Source organism: Haplochromis burtoni, unplaced genomic scaffold (genome assembly GCF_018398535.1).
Source record: "Haplochromis burtoni strain Fernald_Lab_line unplaced genomic scaffold, NCSU_Asbu1 Contig_52, whole genome shotgun sequence".
Classification (NCBI taxonomy): Eukaryota; Metazoa; Chordata; class Actinopteri; order Cichliformes; family Cichlidae; genus Haplochromis; species Haplochromis burtoni.
The window spans coordinates 1006621-1022617 of record NW_024582413.1 but is presented as its reverse complement, the minus strand read 5'-3'; the positions used below and the strand labels follow the sequence as shown (position 1 = coordinate 1022617).

Below are 15997 nucleotides of genomic sequence, written 5' to 3'. Positions count from 1 at the left end.
AATGCAGTCATGATAAATATTCTGTAGTCTGGACCCCGTTGCTACACTGAATGCTCTGCATATGCCGACCATCCGTGGATCCATCAGGCATGAGAGCAACTCATAAGAGGTGTGCATGTGCCAAAAGTTTAAACAGACCTGTCTTCTCTTTTTCTTTTTTTTTTTGTGTGCTGCAGGTGTAACCACTAAAGAGATACATTTTGCCCCACATTCAGCATAGCCACTGTGATATAAGGCTTGTTTTTCCCAGTATATATGTGCCACTTATGCCCTGTTCTCAGTAGCCAGTTTCACTGATTACAGAGTTGGAGCATCTGTTGCCAAATCATGGGTGCACAGCTTCAGTCCATTTTAGCCTGGAGGCCAGCTGATAATTCCACTGCTTTCATCGTGACTGAGGTATCTTAATAACTGAAGACATTTTCCATCCCCAAAGGATGAATCCCAAATTCTTTGCTGATCCTGTAATTTTTCTTCTAGGGCCACAGTAGGGTCAGCATGTGCAGTTAGTGTGAAATGCCTCAAAAGTTATTGGATACTATCCCGTCCTGTAATTGAATTTGAACTTTGGTCCACATGATCACATCCCTACATATGGCTTATCGTCTAGTTTCACATTCAAGTCAAAATGTTGGTTTGTTTCGACACTTTGCTAATTCATGATCAAATAGCAGCAAAACTAGGGCTCTTCCCACCAGCCTTAGGTTACTAATATGAACTCACAGACTAGCTGATATGGCTGTGGACTTTTTTTTTCTTGTCACTCAAAATAGGATAGTGAGTCACCATGATCACTTTTGTCCTTACTGATTTTTCATCACTTGTTTTTTATCCTTTTTACAATAGGTTCACACAAAGAGACCACAGGTAGGGGTTTAAATTTGTATCCCATGTCTCATCTAAATCCATGAATCCGTGCCCTGGCATCACATAGCTTTCTGCGCACTAGTAACATTGTAATAAGGCAATAAGTATAAAGCATTACCATGCCATGAAGGCAGCAGGTGTCTTATCTCTCACTACCATGTGGAGACACCTATTTCCAAAGTTGAATAATGCATGTTTAATAAAGAGAAACACAGTGATGTTGCTTGGGAAGAATGACCACACCAGATTTTTGAGGCCTCAGATGTCAGATGTATCGCTGTTTCATATTTGCATCTAGGTTCAGAATACACATCAGTAATTTTTACCTACATCAAAAATTGCTACCCGCCTCCTGGTGTTGGCATACATGTATATTTGGAAAGATCTGAGAGTTAGCCTTGAAAGCAGTGGACTTTCACAGCATTACTTTGCCAGAGCCCTATCAGCCTCTGCATTCTGTCTGTGTGTGACTCACTTGAAAGCCCTTGATAAACACTGGAGGGCGGAAAGACTTTAAATGTAAGCTTTGCAATTTCTCTATTTTTTCTGCAAAGAAAGTAAGCAGGATTGACTTCCTGTTTGTTAACCATTGTCAGATTCTTGGATTTTGGAGTGTTTGAATAAAAACTGGGTGAAGTAGACGTGGAGACACCTGCATAAGCAAACACAGCAAATCTAAATCTTTGAAGGCTTTAACGATTCTGCAAGAAGCTATATTCTTTATTTAGACGTACAATCTTCTCTGCTTTCATCTACAACGCTACAGAGATTCCTCCCTAAGTTGTGCTCTTATAGTATTATAATAAAAAGAGAAAGATATTTGGACAACATTAGATTGTGATTATCAAGATCTTCAACTGTCTTTTTCCATATTTAAACAAGAATTTTCATAATTATTTATTTAAAATGCGCTCACTTGTGGCATTGTCTACTAGACACATTTTTAAAGATGCCTGTTGTAAATCTACAATCTAAACACTGTCACTTTATTATATAGAAGTTGGAATATTGTTTTAAGTATGCCATAGTTAAAGGTATACTTAAGAAACAGCATCTTCATTTTTCATTGATTTTATGACAATTTTAAATGTTTTTCTAACAATTTTTAACCTTTGATCTTTTTTTCTGGAGGTGTAGTCATCAGTGTGTTACATCAGATTTAATGAATGATGACAGAAACTATTTGTATAATCCATTTCTAATATTTTCCATGAAAAAAAGTTAAATGAGTGAGAGGAACATGGTTTACCCAACCTTCCCTTATACAATAGCGCCATCTTGTGGATAAAAACCATAAAATCTGCTTTAGTTTTTCTTGTTATTTACATAAACCTCCCAAAAACTGCTTCTGAATTTTTATTTCACTCGATAAAATACCAATTTCTCTCTTCCATTCTCTGCTTTTATTATTGATCTTTGTTTCTGTTATTACTGAGACCCCTTTATTAGCGTGTATTATTACGGCCCTGTTTGATTTCGTATGCAAGTTGCTGTATGATCCTCCAGATTTGCTCCACGTGCTTTCTCTGTTCTGCCAGATCCCTCTTTATCTCCTCAAGCAGCTCCAGCTTTGAAAGTTTCCTGTGAATGGATGTAAACACTTCCTCTCCAGCTTCCCCAACAGCATTATCCTGCTCAGGCACGGCGTGGCTCGGTTCAGGCGGCTGACATGATCTCATGGCTTCTTCCCACACAATCTCAAAGTGCAAGTCAACGAAGGCTTCCAGTTCCTCCAGGCTGCTGTTGCCCCACTGATCAATGAATGTCTGCAGGCCTCCAGACTCAGAGACCCTCCTAAGAGTCCGCTCTATCAGTGCAGGATGGCAGAGTGATTGCACACTGATCAAATCTTGTTCTACACATGCCTCGTTCTGTGTCTGAGATGACACCAGATGCGTTGTTTCAAGTCTGCGTGGGATGGGATCCATGTGACCCTCCCTGTTCACTCTCAGGTGGTTGTGAGGAGCAGGAGATGGGACATGCTGAGTCACTTTTGGCAACCTCAGTACTTGTTTGCCAGAAAGCGGAGAGAATATATAGGACATGAAGTGATATTGGTCCACAATGATGCATCCAGCCAACTCTGTGGTTCTTCCTGCTGGTAACGCTACTAACTGAGAACAATCTTCTGAGAGCTTTGGTGATCGATAGGGGAGAGATTCAGGCACTGTGAAGGAAATAATGACACTTGATGTGATTTCCTGTGAGCAACAAAAAGTCTACACTATTAAGACTATTATTTATTAACAGTATAAAACACATAGACCACATACTAAATGAGTCTTTCTTTGTGTTTTTCTCTGTGATGTTTATTATGTGCACTTTTTTTACTTTCACTATTTAAATTAGCTCATAATGCTGTCTAATTTTCATTTTGTTAATAGTTTTTAAACCCATTGGCAAATTCAAAAGACATATAAAAGAAATAGTTTCATTAGGTTTACTCACAGTTATTGGACTGCTCAGGTCTGCTGCGCATGAAATCCTCTGGTCCCCTTTTGCTCAGTGGCTCTGTGCCTATCTGCTGCTCTTGAGCTGAAGCAAAACTTTTCCACATGTGATCATCTCTGTGAAGAAGAGCCTGCCTCTCATCAACCAGCATCTCCTCCATCACATCAATTAGCTCTTTAACCTGAGCTCCATCTCCCCAGTTCTTATTGTCTAAAACATGATATCTGTTCCCACACTTCTCAACAAGCCATTGCAGTGGCTCTCCTTCGCTTTCAATGTGCTGCTCGATGCTTGTGTCACCCAGCATGTCACCATAGCTGAACAGGACCATACATCTGCTCCATAACTGATCTCCACCTGCCTCCAGGTCTTTTTGCAAGGTTTTCCTCCAGGTATCTTTGAACGACGAGCTAAGATTGACAACCAGAAGTATAGCACAGGATGCCTTCAAGAAGTCCGATGTCACAGAAAGGCAGCCTGGTGTGTCTACTACCACCACCATCTTGCCACAGATATTTTCCTTCCTTTCGGTGCAGGAAGTAGTTTGAGCAGCCGTGTCAAAGCAGTCTCTGCTGAGGATGGTGTTTCCACAGGAGCTTTTGCCTATTTTTGGGCCACCAATGAGCACGACTCTCAGCTCTGTCAAAGGTTCGAGGTTCTCTGGCAAACAGAAGTGTTATATATTTATTTATTTCTAAAAATCTAAACAGAAAGCCACCATGCTTCTAAATTAAATATTGTTAAAATGAGTAAAACAAGATCTTGTTGACTTTGTTAATTATCCAACTCACCCAGCTGAGCTCTTGCCATCTGCCTTTGTTTCTTCTTCTTCATTAGCCTTTCTCTGGCTCTCTCTTTCTCTCTTCGCATCGTCCCCTCCAGCTGCTCCAACACTTTCCTCTCTAGTTTATAATAGCAGCCGTTGTCACTGCTAGTGATGGTTTTCTCAATCTTTGCAATCAACTCCCTGACTTGAAATTCCTTATCTTTCATTTTACTGTTCAGAACATGATACTTGTTGCCACATCTTTCAACAATCCACCGCAGAGCTTCTCCCTCACTCTCAATGGACTGCTCAATAGGCGTGTCTCCGAGCCAGTCCCCAAAACTAAACAGCAAGATAACGTGACTCCAGATGTGTTCACCGATCATATCTAGATGCTCCTGTGCTGCTCTTCTGCAGGTCTCTGTGAATGCTCTGTCCACACGGATCACCAGCAGAAATACGTGAGGTCCCGGAGGACAAAAATACGAACTCAGCGCCAATTCCCCCCGATCAAAGTTGGAGCTCTCATCACAGAAGTAGTTCATCCACCACCCTGGTGTGTCCACCACAGTTACCAGTCTCCCAAGCACCATTTCTTGTCCAGCCTGGCAACGAACTGTCCTAATGGGTTTAGGGTTGTTCTCTCTTGCCAGGATTGTGTTGAGTGCTGAAGTCTTCCCAGAACCCTTAGCTCCAAGGAGCACAATCCTGATGTTAGTAACTCCCTTTGACTTATCTGAGAGAAGTAAAGAAGAACAAGGGTTGGTTAAGTAGATTGTGTTTATATTGACACAATAAACACACCTACACAGACACAATTTTAAGTGTATGTTCCAGATGACATTTGGGGTGGCGATGGTCAGCAAAGAAGCAGTCAAAGTAAGTGGAAGTTTCTTGGACATATACTTTGTAGCCAACACTGTTTTCTGCTGTAAGCGGCTATTGATTGAGCTTTCTGAACTTTCTAGTTTCATCACAGAATATATAAAGGACCTCTTTCTTAAAGCTCTCAGCTGTTTTGGAAGATTACTGGTACTATTACAGTTTTTTTCCTAATTACTAAAACACTTACAAATTCTGTGTACACTAATAGCTCACTATGACACACTGGGCAAAGGGATTCACTCGTGATGCACAATGCATAATGTGAGGCAGAAGAGAAACACAACTATCACTAAAATAAATGTTCACACTTGCTACTAATACAGCTTAACAGTTGAGTGTGAGTCCAGAAAAGGGAAGTTAAGGGTTGATGCCAACTATGGTTAGTAATGAACAGCAGGGTTATAGGTTTCAGGTGGTCAGCTGGAGCCTTTCTGTGTGGAGCTTGCACAGTCATCATGGCTTCCTCCCACAGACAAAAAATATGCTGCAAAGTTAACTCATGATTCTAAATTTGCCGTAGGGAAATTTTTATTTCGTGTGTTGTAACTTTTGTGCAAGCGCAAGACAGCACACGAATTTGGAAAGACCTCGGTTACGGGTAGTGAACACTGTGTTGTTTTTTTTAGTGTGTAATCAGTCCTCAGCACTTATGATTTTAGCTGGTTGTGTGATTTTAAGCACAGGCAAACAGTTTTGTTGAGAATGAGATTTTGAGGGTTATATAGGTTGTATCACAATTTAACAAACAAATAGAGGTAATTTGGAGTTGTTCAGTTGGAGAAATGACATCTGTGCATGCTGAGGTTTTGTTTTTTTTGTTTTTTTGAAACTTCTGCTTCTTGTGGTTTTGAGTTTTGCAAAATGGTTACATGACGTCTGCCAGTTGCAAAAACTGCCCGAAGGGTTTTCCAAAACACACAGTTTCAGTAAACTGGATTGCATGTTACTGTCAGGGTCTAGCTTTTGTGTTTTTGAGTTTTGTATTCTTGTTTAATATATTTAATTTTGTTTTTCTGTTTGGTCTTTATTTTTAGTCTAGTGTTTAAAGATTGGTTTTTTTGCACTTCTGTTTTATTATTCTTTGTCATTACCTAATGTTCTGTTACATGATGACTTTTAGTCTCAGAATTTAGTTCCCACTTTGACTTCATTGTTATCCCTTCTGCTACACCTGCAATGTTTCCCTTATTATCTGGTTTCAGTATTAATTACTTTTCTCTCCTGTCTTCCCTTTTCACTGTCATCTTGTTTAATGGGTCTTTTTGTCTCTGTGTTAGTACTTTGTCTTTTCATTACTTCCTCTTTCTCTGAAGATTATTCTTACTTTCTGTTTTTCATCTTTTAAGATTTCAACAAATGTGTTAATAACTTCCACACATACATACGTACATGCACATCAACTCACTTTGTATCAGAGATCTGTGTTTTTTCATTTTCTTTAACCTCAGCCGAGTCCTCTCCTCCATCTCTCTCTTTTCCTCTTCATTCACCCATAAAATTTTTGCCTCCATTTCAAACACACTGTTTCCATTTTCTGTGACAAGTTTCTGTATCTTTTCCAGCAGCACTGTGCGTTGAGAGTTATCACTCGGGACAACACTGTGACACCTCTGGCTGCACTTTTCACTGAGCCAGCAGAGGGCCTTTCCCCCACTTTCTACATACTCTTCTAAATTTGTGTCTTTGTACTTCTCAGCACAGGTGAAGACAACCATGCAGTGACTCCACACCGCGTCACCCAGCAGGGCCACGTGTTCCTCCAAAGCCTTCCGACGCTTTTCTGACAAGACAGAGGTTGCCTTAATTATTATAAGGAACACATGTGGGCCTGGCGAGCAGAGAGCAACGCTGGTTATGATCTCCCTCTTCACCAGCTTAGGTGTGTTCTGAGCACTGGAGTCACACCACCAGCCAGGAGTGTTCACAACTGTGACCCGCAGTTCGGACACTTTCCCAATCCTCCTGGAGCATAAAGTCCTCTCTTCTGTGCCAAACTCTTCTTTACCCAGGATTAAGTTTCCTACAGCATTCTTTCCAGAGTCTCTGCCACCAAGAAGGACAATCTTTAACTGTGATGTACACCAACCATCCACTAAAGAAGAAAAATAGAAATACACATTAAGGAAAAGAGGCAAGAATGAAAAGCTAATCCCAAAATCTTCTTTTTTACTTGTTGATGAATTCCCATCCATGACATAAAATATCAAAAAGACTGAAATCAGAAATGCATGTATCTCAAACAACAAGAACAAGGCAGACTAATTTAAAAGTATTTTTGTATATGAGATCCCAAAACATGTTTTCACCCTGATAAAGATAAATCATTTCAGACTCTACAACTAATTAGCCCCTTCTTGATAACTGTGCAGGAGTAAATTGTGATATCACGCATCCATTTTCTCTGTGATAGGGCCTTAAAGCAATGCTTTATTATGGGCGGGGCCACTTTGAATCACAGATGGGTGCGACTTCCCCTGATTCAGCATTGCACTAAAGACGCTTTAAAGACACTTCTTCTAAACAAAAAAAGAAAGAAATTAACCAAGGATAAATGAAACAGCTATTAGAACATGAGGCAAGTATAAAAATGAGTAAATATGAAGCATGAAAGATTTATTAAAGCTTATATACCTTATGGCTGACTATGGTTTTTTTCATCATGGATTAATAGAAACATTTCAACACTGTATTACATAACAGCATTAAACTCCATGCTACTTATCAATGAAACTATAGTGAACAAAAATGACCAAAACAGTGTGGAAACATCACTAATCAATCCATTGTGACCAATTTCTTTGTTAATGAAACATTATGAAATCATTTCGTGACACTAATAATACAAAGTCTTTGGGTTTCAGACATAATTGTGTATGTTTTGTGGTGAATAAGGAGAATCATATATTAACACTTACATGTTGACAGATTGCTAGTTGCCATCTCCAAATCTGTGCTGTCTGTAAGCCTGTAATGTATAAAACAATCATCATTTTCTCACATGTCTACTCCATGTTTCCAGCCTTTGTGTGAAAAATGCAGGCACTGAAGGAGTCATGGTAGTGTGTAGAGTCTGAAGGTCATCTGCAGTCAGCAATGAGACACGCCTGCCATAAACACTAATAACCATTTATCATTTACTCCACACAAACAAAAACTGTATTTTTTTCATAATACTCAGAGAGGTTTGGGGGTTAAAACATCTAATAAGTAATTTTGCAATCATGGGACATTACATTGTAAAAAGAAAAAAGAAAAGAAAAAACTAACACCATAATCACACTCATTTTTTGGTATCCTGTAGTGTCGCCATGTAACCAAATGCCTTTATTCAAATTAACTGCAAATTTTAGGTTTTCCTGTTTCCTGCTTCTAATTATTCTTTTATTCGCCTGATGAGCGAATAAAATAAAATAAAATGTGCCGCCAAACCATGAAACAATAGCTAAAACTCTAATTAGCTTTCAAATAATTAATGTGTAACACTAACGTTGCACTTTTTTTATTTTCTTTTTTTCTGCACTTTAACAATGATATTTACATGCAGTACTTCCGGTTAAGCCATTCAAAATAACCTAATTAGTTAAAGTTTAATGTTTTTAAAAATTAATTTAACATTTATTTATTTTTAAAGAAAGAAATGTATTGTGTAGCTCTGTGCTCGGACTTCTCTCGACAGATCAGGTTTTTCTTGGTTTGTGGGGTAAATAAGCTCCGCCCCTCTTCCGGTTTGGTTTTACACAATCGGTGGTTACCAAAGCAGACGTTCGGAGCTCTGTGGTCATTAGAGGATCAGCGACGATGGGGGTCACAGTCAGAGTGGAATATTGGTATTTTCTTTCATATTACGTACTTTCTTTATATTTTCAGTTAACTTTTTGTCTGTTGTCAGTTTAAACACAGTTTCACTTTTGGCTAGCTCATAGCTAAGCTAGGTGCCTGCGCAGGCAGCAGCCTGAGCCAAGAGTAAGGAGCGCTGATTCTGCTTTTGCTTGTATGATTTTCTTACCCACCTGTGTTTTTATTTAATTTAGTGGTGGATGAGGTTACGAGCCCCGCTATCGTGAGCTCGCCCGTGTTGTCAAGGGTGAGTTTAGCGATGCGGACGTGACAGGTTTCGTGGGAAGAACCGGTAAGTCATCGTTGATCGCTGCAGATAAAGCTGGAGCTGGAACTCATGGTTTGTTTCATATCAGATGAGACAAACCACGAGTTCATAGCTCCAGCCTTAAATTCCGCCCCTCCCTTTATTGTGAGCTCAGATCATCAAAGCGCCATTCTCACGTCCTATTTCTGCTGCCCTTGGTATTATAGGTAGCTTTGAGATTGAAATCAATGGGCAGCTGGTCTTCTCCAAGTTTGAAACTGGTGGATTCCCTTATGAGGATGACGTAAGTACTGTGCATACAATTTGCCTATCATATGTCAATTAGAAAAGAATAGCCCTTTATTGTCATTGTACACTTATACTGTGTATTTCTTGGCACAGGTCATGAACGCGATTCAAAATGCTTATGATGGCAAACCTTTGCAGAAGATCACCAAAAGCCGCGCTCCATGCGTCATCATGTAAACCTCCCTACTGCTACACAACCGTGCAGCTGTGGTTTACACACCCAGAAGAGAAGCACTAGCAGTAAACCAACTCTGCTCTGCCTCATGGCTCCTCTCTCTGTTCCCATAGTGGTCCTCCGGGGTATTAATGATTACCGTTGCTTCAACTATTAAAGGTTATGGTATGATGTATCTGTCCCTGGAGTTCCCTCATCATAGGAGCAAAGACAGGGAGATGATGTTGCAGATGATATGGAGGGAGTTCACCTTTTTGTCCTATTGCCTGTCATTTTCTACCCGACTAGTTGTGTTTTGTTTCTCACTGTAGGTTTGTTTGTTTGTTTGTTTTTTGTTGGAACAATACAAATGGAAATACATTATCTTTGCACCACACTATGCATAATGATTTGTCACTAAAGCATTTTTATATTTCATCATTTTCATAAAGTAGTAATTTGCTCTGCTGGTTTTGAATAGATTTGCATTGTCATATTTGTGGCTTGGTGGATGGAAAGGGAATCTGGACCTTTTTTTTTTCTTTTTTTTTTTAAATCCATATCAAATTTGAAAGGAGTAAAACATTAAAACGATTGGACCTAATGATGCTATTGTCTGCAGCACCTGAGCTTAGCCAAGTTTCTGCTCTAATTTGATTCGGTAAAGTACTTTCGCATGAAATGTGTGTTTCTAAGGGCCGTCACCAGCTGGTCTATGAAGCTCACATACTAGATGCTAGCTCATATTCCATAAATCCTTTTGCATTGTTTTCTGATATTAAAACTGGAGCAAGAAATAAAGGCAATTGTTCTTTAAGTACTGCGTGTGTCACTTTTTCACAATTAAAGGTGTCTTATTATCTTTAATGGGTTTCTTAAAATGCTTGCATGTGATTGTTGTCCTCACACGTATTTGGTTCTTGGAACTGGTAACCAGGTGTTTTTCATTGCATGCAAAACAGCTTTTCCTCTGTGGGCCGAGGCTGTCAACCTCTAGGGAGGATCGCACACAAACTGCCAACTAGTTTACAGCCGAGTTCAACAGGCTTTTCCTGTTTTGTCTCTGTCCTCTGACACAAATGGGTGTAGGGCCATACTAGTTAAGGGTACCTCACATAAATACTGACCCCGTTCTCTAGGTTTCTACTTCCTATTGTTATGCATGCTAATTGTTTTGGGTTTTTTTTTATTTTCTCTCACCTCAATAGGAAAATGAAATAATTACTTATTTAACATGAATGAACAGATCAGATGGAACCTGCCATTGGTGGGTTTCTTGGCACAACATTTAACACAGAAATGTGGCATAAAGATACTGAAGCAGAGCTAGAGACAAAAAATAAATAAAACTTGGTTCTAAAGTTGTTTGCCATACTTTTTGCACTAAGGGGCGCCAAACTCAACAAAGACTACCATCACAAGTATTTTGCCTCCAGCATACCCTCTGTCAAAGAGTGTCACCCTGAAGTCAAATGCGGAAAGAATTCAAATAAGGAAATTGCTTGTCTGAAAAAGTCTCGCAACCTTCGAGGTTTTGTTTTGTTTTTTAGCTATAAACTATGTTTTTATACATAAAAAGGCGATACTATTAACCAAGGCTCTGAATGCATTTTCAGGTTGTATGTATGCACTGAGGACACTGTCCATTCATAAGCTTATGAAGACCCACACAGTCTGAAGAAATGTGCTGAAAGTTAATGTTGGGCCTCATTATTTGTGGATTGGTAGATTTAGCAAACTTTAGAAGGCAAATATTAAAAGGTCACTAATGTAATTATGAATTGAATCATAAATGTGATTAGGCTTTTATTTTGAAAAGAAATGCATTGAAATATTTTACTGCTTTTTAATAAGAAATGGTATTCTGTGTAATCAAGTGTTGTATAGTTTGTCTAGGTGTGTCTTTGGTGTTTGGCTCTGGCCTGCAATGATAACTCCCATCAGCCTGCTTGTTGTAATCCTGATAGAGCTCATCTGTGCTGCCTTAGTGCTCCAATAAGGGCACTGAAAATGTGCAGTGCCTCTAAAGAGTATTTAAGTGTCACCTTCCATATACTTTAGTCAGATGTCTTGACTCAGGTGACACCATTTAACCAATTATGTGACTACAAAAACCAGATGGCACGCTAGATGAATATTTTTCATATTTACTGTACACATAAATATGTTGTAAGACAGCTCACTCACACATAACTGCAAACAGGTTTTTCAACATTTTGTGATGTGTTTCAGCAAACGTTCCACTTTTTCTTTCTCTTTTATCTTTCATTTTCAGATTAAGAAGTCTAAAAGTCTGCTTTGAGTTATAGATTTTCAAACTGCTATAATGAGGCTCTCCTCCAAGTCTGTACAATCTTTTATTTCACATATTTTTATGCCACAACAAATGGAAAGTTTTTCATGTTGCTGTCACATTTTCCTGAAGTTCCCTAAATGTTTATGAAAGTGTGTTTTTGGACACACATTCATATAGCCTAATCAAATAGGCTATATGAAGCCTGGGAGTGTCTGTATACTGTATGCGTAGAAACATGGCCACCGCAGATAGCTTCTACAATTGCTGATAACAGTGCCACAGTGTCTTTGGCTGGGGCCCACTTCCCTCACTGTGGAGTATATTTATTTATTTACGCTCATAGACAATTATTATTCCTTCAATGCCAGGTCATCAACCAGGAGTTCACAACCCACTGGCCAAGAGCAGCTATAAAATCATAATCATGCATAATCATAGTTCCATATACAGTGGGGCAAAAAAGTATTTAGTCAGCCACCGATTGTGCAAGTTCCCCCACTTAAAATGATGACAGAGGTCAGTAATTTGCACCAGAGGTACACTTCAACTGTGAGAGACAGAATGTGAAAAAAAAATCCATGAATCCACATGGTAGGATTTGTAAAGAATTTATTCGTAAATTAGGGTGGAAAATAAGTATTTGGTCACCTCAAACAAGGAAAATCTCTGGCTCTCACAGACCTGTAACGTCTTCTGTAAGAAGCTTTTCTGTCCCCCACTCGTTACCTGTATGAATGGCACCTGTTTGAACTCATCATCTGTATAAAAGACACCTGTCCACAGCCTCAAACAGTCAGACTCCAAACTCCGCCATGGCCAAGACCAAAGAGCTTTCGAAGGACACCAGGAAAAGTATTGTAGACCTGCACCAGACTGGGAAGAGTGAATCTACAATAGGCAAGCAGCTTGGTGTGAAAAAATCAACTGTGGGAGCAATCATCAGAAAATGGAAGACATACAAGACCACTGATAATCTCCCTCGATCTGGGGCTCCACGCAAGATCTCATCCCGTGGGGTCAAAATGATCATGAGAACGGTGAGCAAAGATCCCAGAACCACACGGGGGGACCTGGTGAATGACCTGCAGAGAGCTGGGACCAAAGTAACAAAGGTCACCATCAGTAACACACTACAACGGCAGGGAATCAAATCCCGCAGTGCCAGACGTGTACCGCTGCTGAAGCCAGTGCATGTCCAGGCCCGTCTGAAGTTTGCCAGAGAGCACATGGATGATACAGCAGAGGATTGGGAGAATGTCATGTGGTCAGATGAAACCAAAGTAGAACTTTTTGGTATAAACTCAACTCGTCGTGTTTGGAGGAAGAAGAATACTGAGTTGCATCCCAAGAACACCATACCTACTGTGAAGCATGGGGGTGGAAACATCATGCTATGGGGCTGTTTTTCTGCCAAGGGGACAGGACGACTGATCTGTGTTAAGGACAGAATGAATGGGGCCATGTATCGTGAGATTTTGAGCCAAAACCTCCTTCCATCAGTGAGAACTTTGAAGATGAAACGAGGCTGGGTCTTCCAACATGACAATGATCCAAAACACACCGCCCGGGCAACAAAGGAGTGGCTCCGTAAGAAGCATTTGAAAGTCCTGGAGTGGCCTAGCCAGTCTCCAGACCTCAACCCCATAGAAAATCTGTGGCGGGAGTTGAAAGTCCGTGTTGCTCGGCGACAGCCCCAAAACATCACTGCTCTCGAGAAGATCTGCATGGAGGAATGGGCCAAAATACCAGCTACTGTGTGTGCAAACCTGGTAAAGACTATAGTAAACATTTGACCTCTGTTATTGCCAACAAAGGTTATGTTACAAAGGTATTGGCCAGATTGATATTTCTTGTTTAGTTGACCAAATACTTATTTTCCACCCTGATTTACGAATAAATCTTTACAAATCCTACCATGTGGATTCATGGATTTTTTTTTCACATTCTGTCTCTCACAGTTGAAGTGTACCTCTGGTGCAAATTACTGACCTCTGTCATCATTTTAAGTGGGGGAACTTGCACAATCGGTGGCTGACTAAATACTTTTTTGCCCCACTGTATAAGCATGAAGGCAATTTAAGCCCGTAAAACAAACACATTGTTGCTAGTAGTTCTACCAGTGTTTCTAAACTCTGAAATCAGTCACTTCTCACTTCAAAAAATGTTCCAGCTACTGTTTACTGTCTGGCTAGCTAGCTGGTGGGTATGAAGACATATTTGATGAGCTCACACTGTCAGCTTAAGGGGAGTCCTTGAAAAAAAAACCTCTAATGTACACCACAAGTCTGATTTTTAAAAAAAATCAAAGTAGACCAGATAGATACACTTATTAGACATATGATTATTTTGAGCCCCTGACTTTGATGCCTCCTCAGATGACTTTGACTTTAGTTCTAATTAGATTGTCTTGGTAGTTTCAGTAGCATTGTCACTGTGCCCCTGTTAGCACACTGACATGTGTCTATCTTAAAGGACTGCATCCAAGTACAGTCACAAATGACAAACACGGTTTTTCTGTTTCTACTGTTTAGATAGGTTACAGTGATTTCTTTATGAGTGCATTTTACTATTTTCACATCTTTCTGACTTGGAGTCCTGTGCAGCTCAAATGGTGCTGTCATTGAAGCCAAAGGGAGCAGACCAATGCTAAGATTTTTTTAAATTCACAGAATAAACTTTTCATTCAAATGTTTAAGCTGATTATTCTAATAAACATTTCCCTCCTGCCTGGCAGCTCCAAATTCATCATCTTTTGTCCAATATATCCCACCTCTTCACATGTCTAAACCATCTCAGTCTCCTGTCTTTTTATTAGTTCCATCATCTCCAAACTATTTGTCATAGAAGGTCTCACTACCATTGTGTAAACTCTCCCTTTTACTCTTGGTGCTATGCTTCATTCACAAATCACCCCGACACTTGTCTCCACCCACTCCACCCTGCATGAACTCTCTTCTTCTTTTGTCAACTGTACATTGTCTACGATTGTTGACCCCAAGCATTTAGACTCATCTAGTTTCACCAACTCTGCTCCTTGCATCTTCACTGTGATACCAGTGTCCCTCTCATTCACACACATTTTCTGTCTTGCTTTTACTGAATTTCATTCCTTTTCTTTCCAGACCATACCTCCAACTCTTCAGCCTCTCTTCCACCTGCTCCCAACTCTTACTACAGATCATAATGTTGTCTGCAACCATCACAGTGCACTGAGACTTGCCGGACCTCCTCTGTCAGCCTATTCATCACCAAAGAACAAGGGGCTCAGAGTTGATCACTGATTTAATCCCAGCCCATCCGTCACTCCCACTGCACACCTCACCACTATCTCTCTGTCCTCTTACATGTCCTGCGTAACCCTCACATACTTCTCTGCCACTCCTGACTTCCTCATGTATCTGTAAATTCATATATATATACACGTATATATGAATTTACATATATTTTCAGCGGTAGTCTCAGAACTTCAGACCCCGCTATTGGTACAGGCTGTTTATTATTTATAGTTTTTTTGTATGTACACTACCAGTCAAAAGTTTGGGCACATCGTCTCATTTAATGTTTTTTCTTTATTTTGACTACTTTATACTATCTTATATTTTTACATTGTAAACGTACTGAAGACATCAAATATACGACGCAAGATATATGGAATTACGTAGCAAAGAAAAAAATTGCTAAATAACTCTAAACATGTTTTACATTTTATATTCCTGAAAGTCACCATCCCTTTACTTTGTTTACAGCGCTGCAAACCCCTGGCCTTCTCTCAATGAGCTTCGTGATGTAGTCACCTGAAATGGTTTTCACTTCACAGGGTTCGTTTGTGGAATTTCTTGCCTTCTTAAGGGGTTTGGGACCATCAGTTGTGTCGTCAGGTTGGTACACAGCTGACAGCCTATTTAACAACTGTTAGAATTCATATTATGGCAAGAACCAATCAGCTAACTAAAGAGAAATGACAGTCCATCATTACTTTAAGAACCCAGATTAGAGTAAGTAAGTAAGTAAGTAAGTAAACTTTATTTATTAAGCGCTTTTCGCAGACAGGCAATCACAAAGCGCTGTACACAAATAAACAATAAAATCAATAGACATTATATACAATATAAAAGATCAAATGTAAATAGTGTAAAATAAATAAATAAAATATGTAGATCAACAAAAGGCTTGTTTGAACAGAAG

At 39.6% G+C, this 15997-nt stretch overlaps 2 protein-coding genes across 2 annotated transcripts; one reads left to right on the top strand and one right to left on the bottom strand.

The window, feature by feature from the left end:
• Window positions 1-893: 893 nt before the first annotated feature.
• Window positions 894-4807, bottom strand: LOC102295549 (GTPase IMAP family member 8-like). The gene is made up of 3 exons (XM_005921852.3): window positions 4110-4807; window positions 3316-3978; window positions 894-3034 (listed from the first exon to the last, which is right to left on the bottom strand). The coding sequence occupies exons 1-3, from the start codon at window positions 4675-4677 to the stop codon at window positions 2313-2315; spliced, it is 1953 nt and encodes a 650-aa protein (XP_005921914.2). The 5' UTR covers window positions 4678-4807; the 3' UTR covers window positions 894-2312.
• A 3856-nt stretch (window positions 4808-8663) lies between these two features.
• On the top strand, window positions 8664-10333 carry selenow2a (selenoprotein W, 2a). Its single transcript, XM_005921853.3, has 4 exons — window positions 8664-8796; window positions 9001-9098; window positions 9281-9357; window positions 9456-10333. The coding sequence occupies exons 1-4, from the start codon at window positions 8768-8770 to the stop codon at window positions 9537-9539; spliced, it is 288 nt and encodes a 95-aa protein (XP_005921915.2). The 5' UTR covers window positions 8664-8767; the 3' UTR covers window positions 9540-10333.
• The last annotated feature ends 5664 nt before the right edge of the window (window positions 10334-15997 follow it).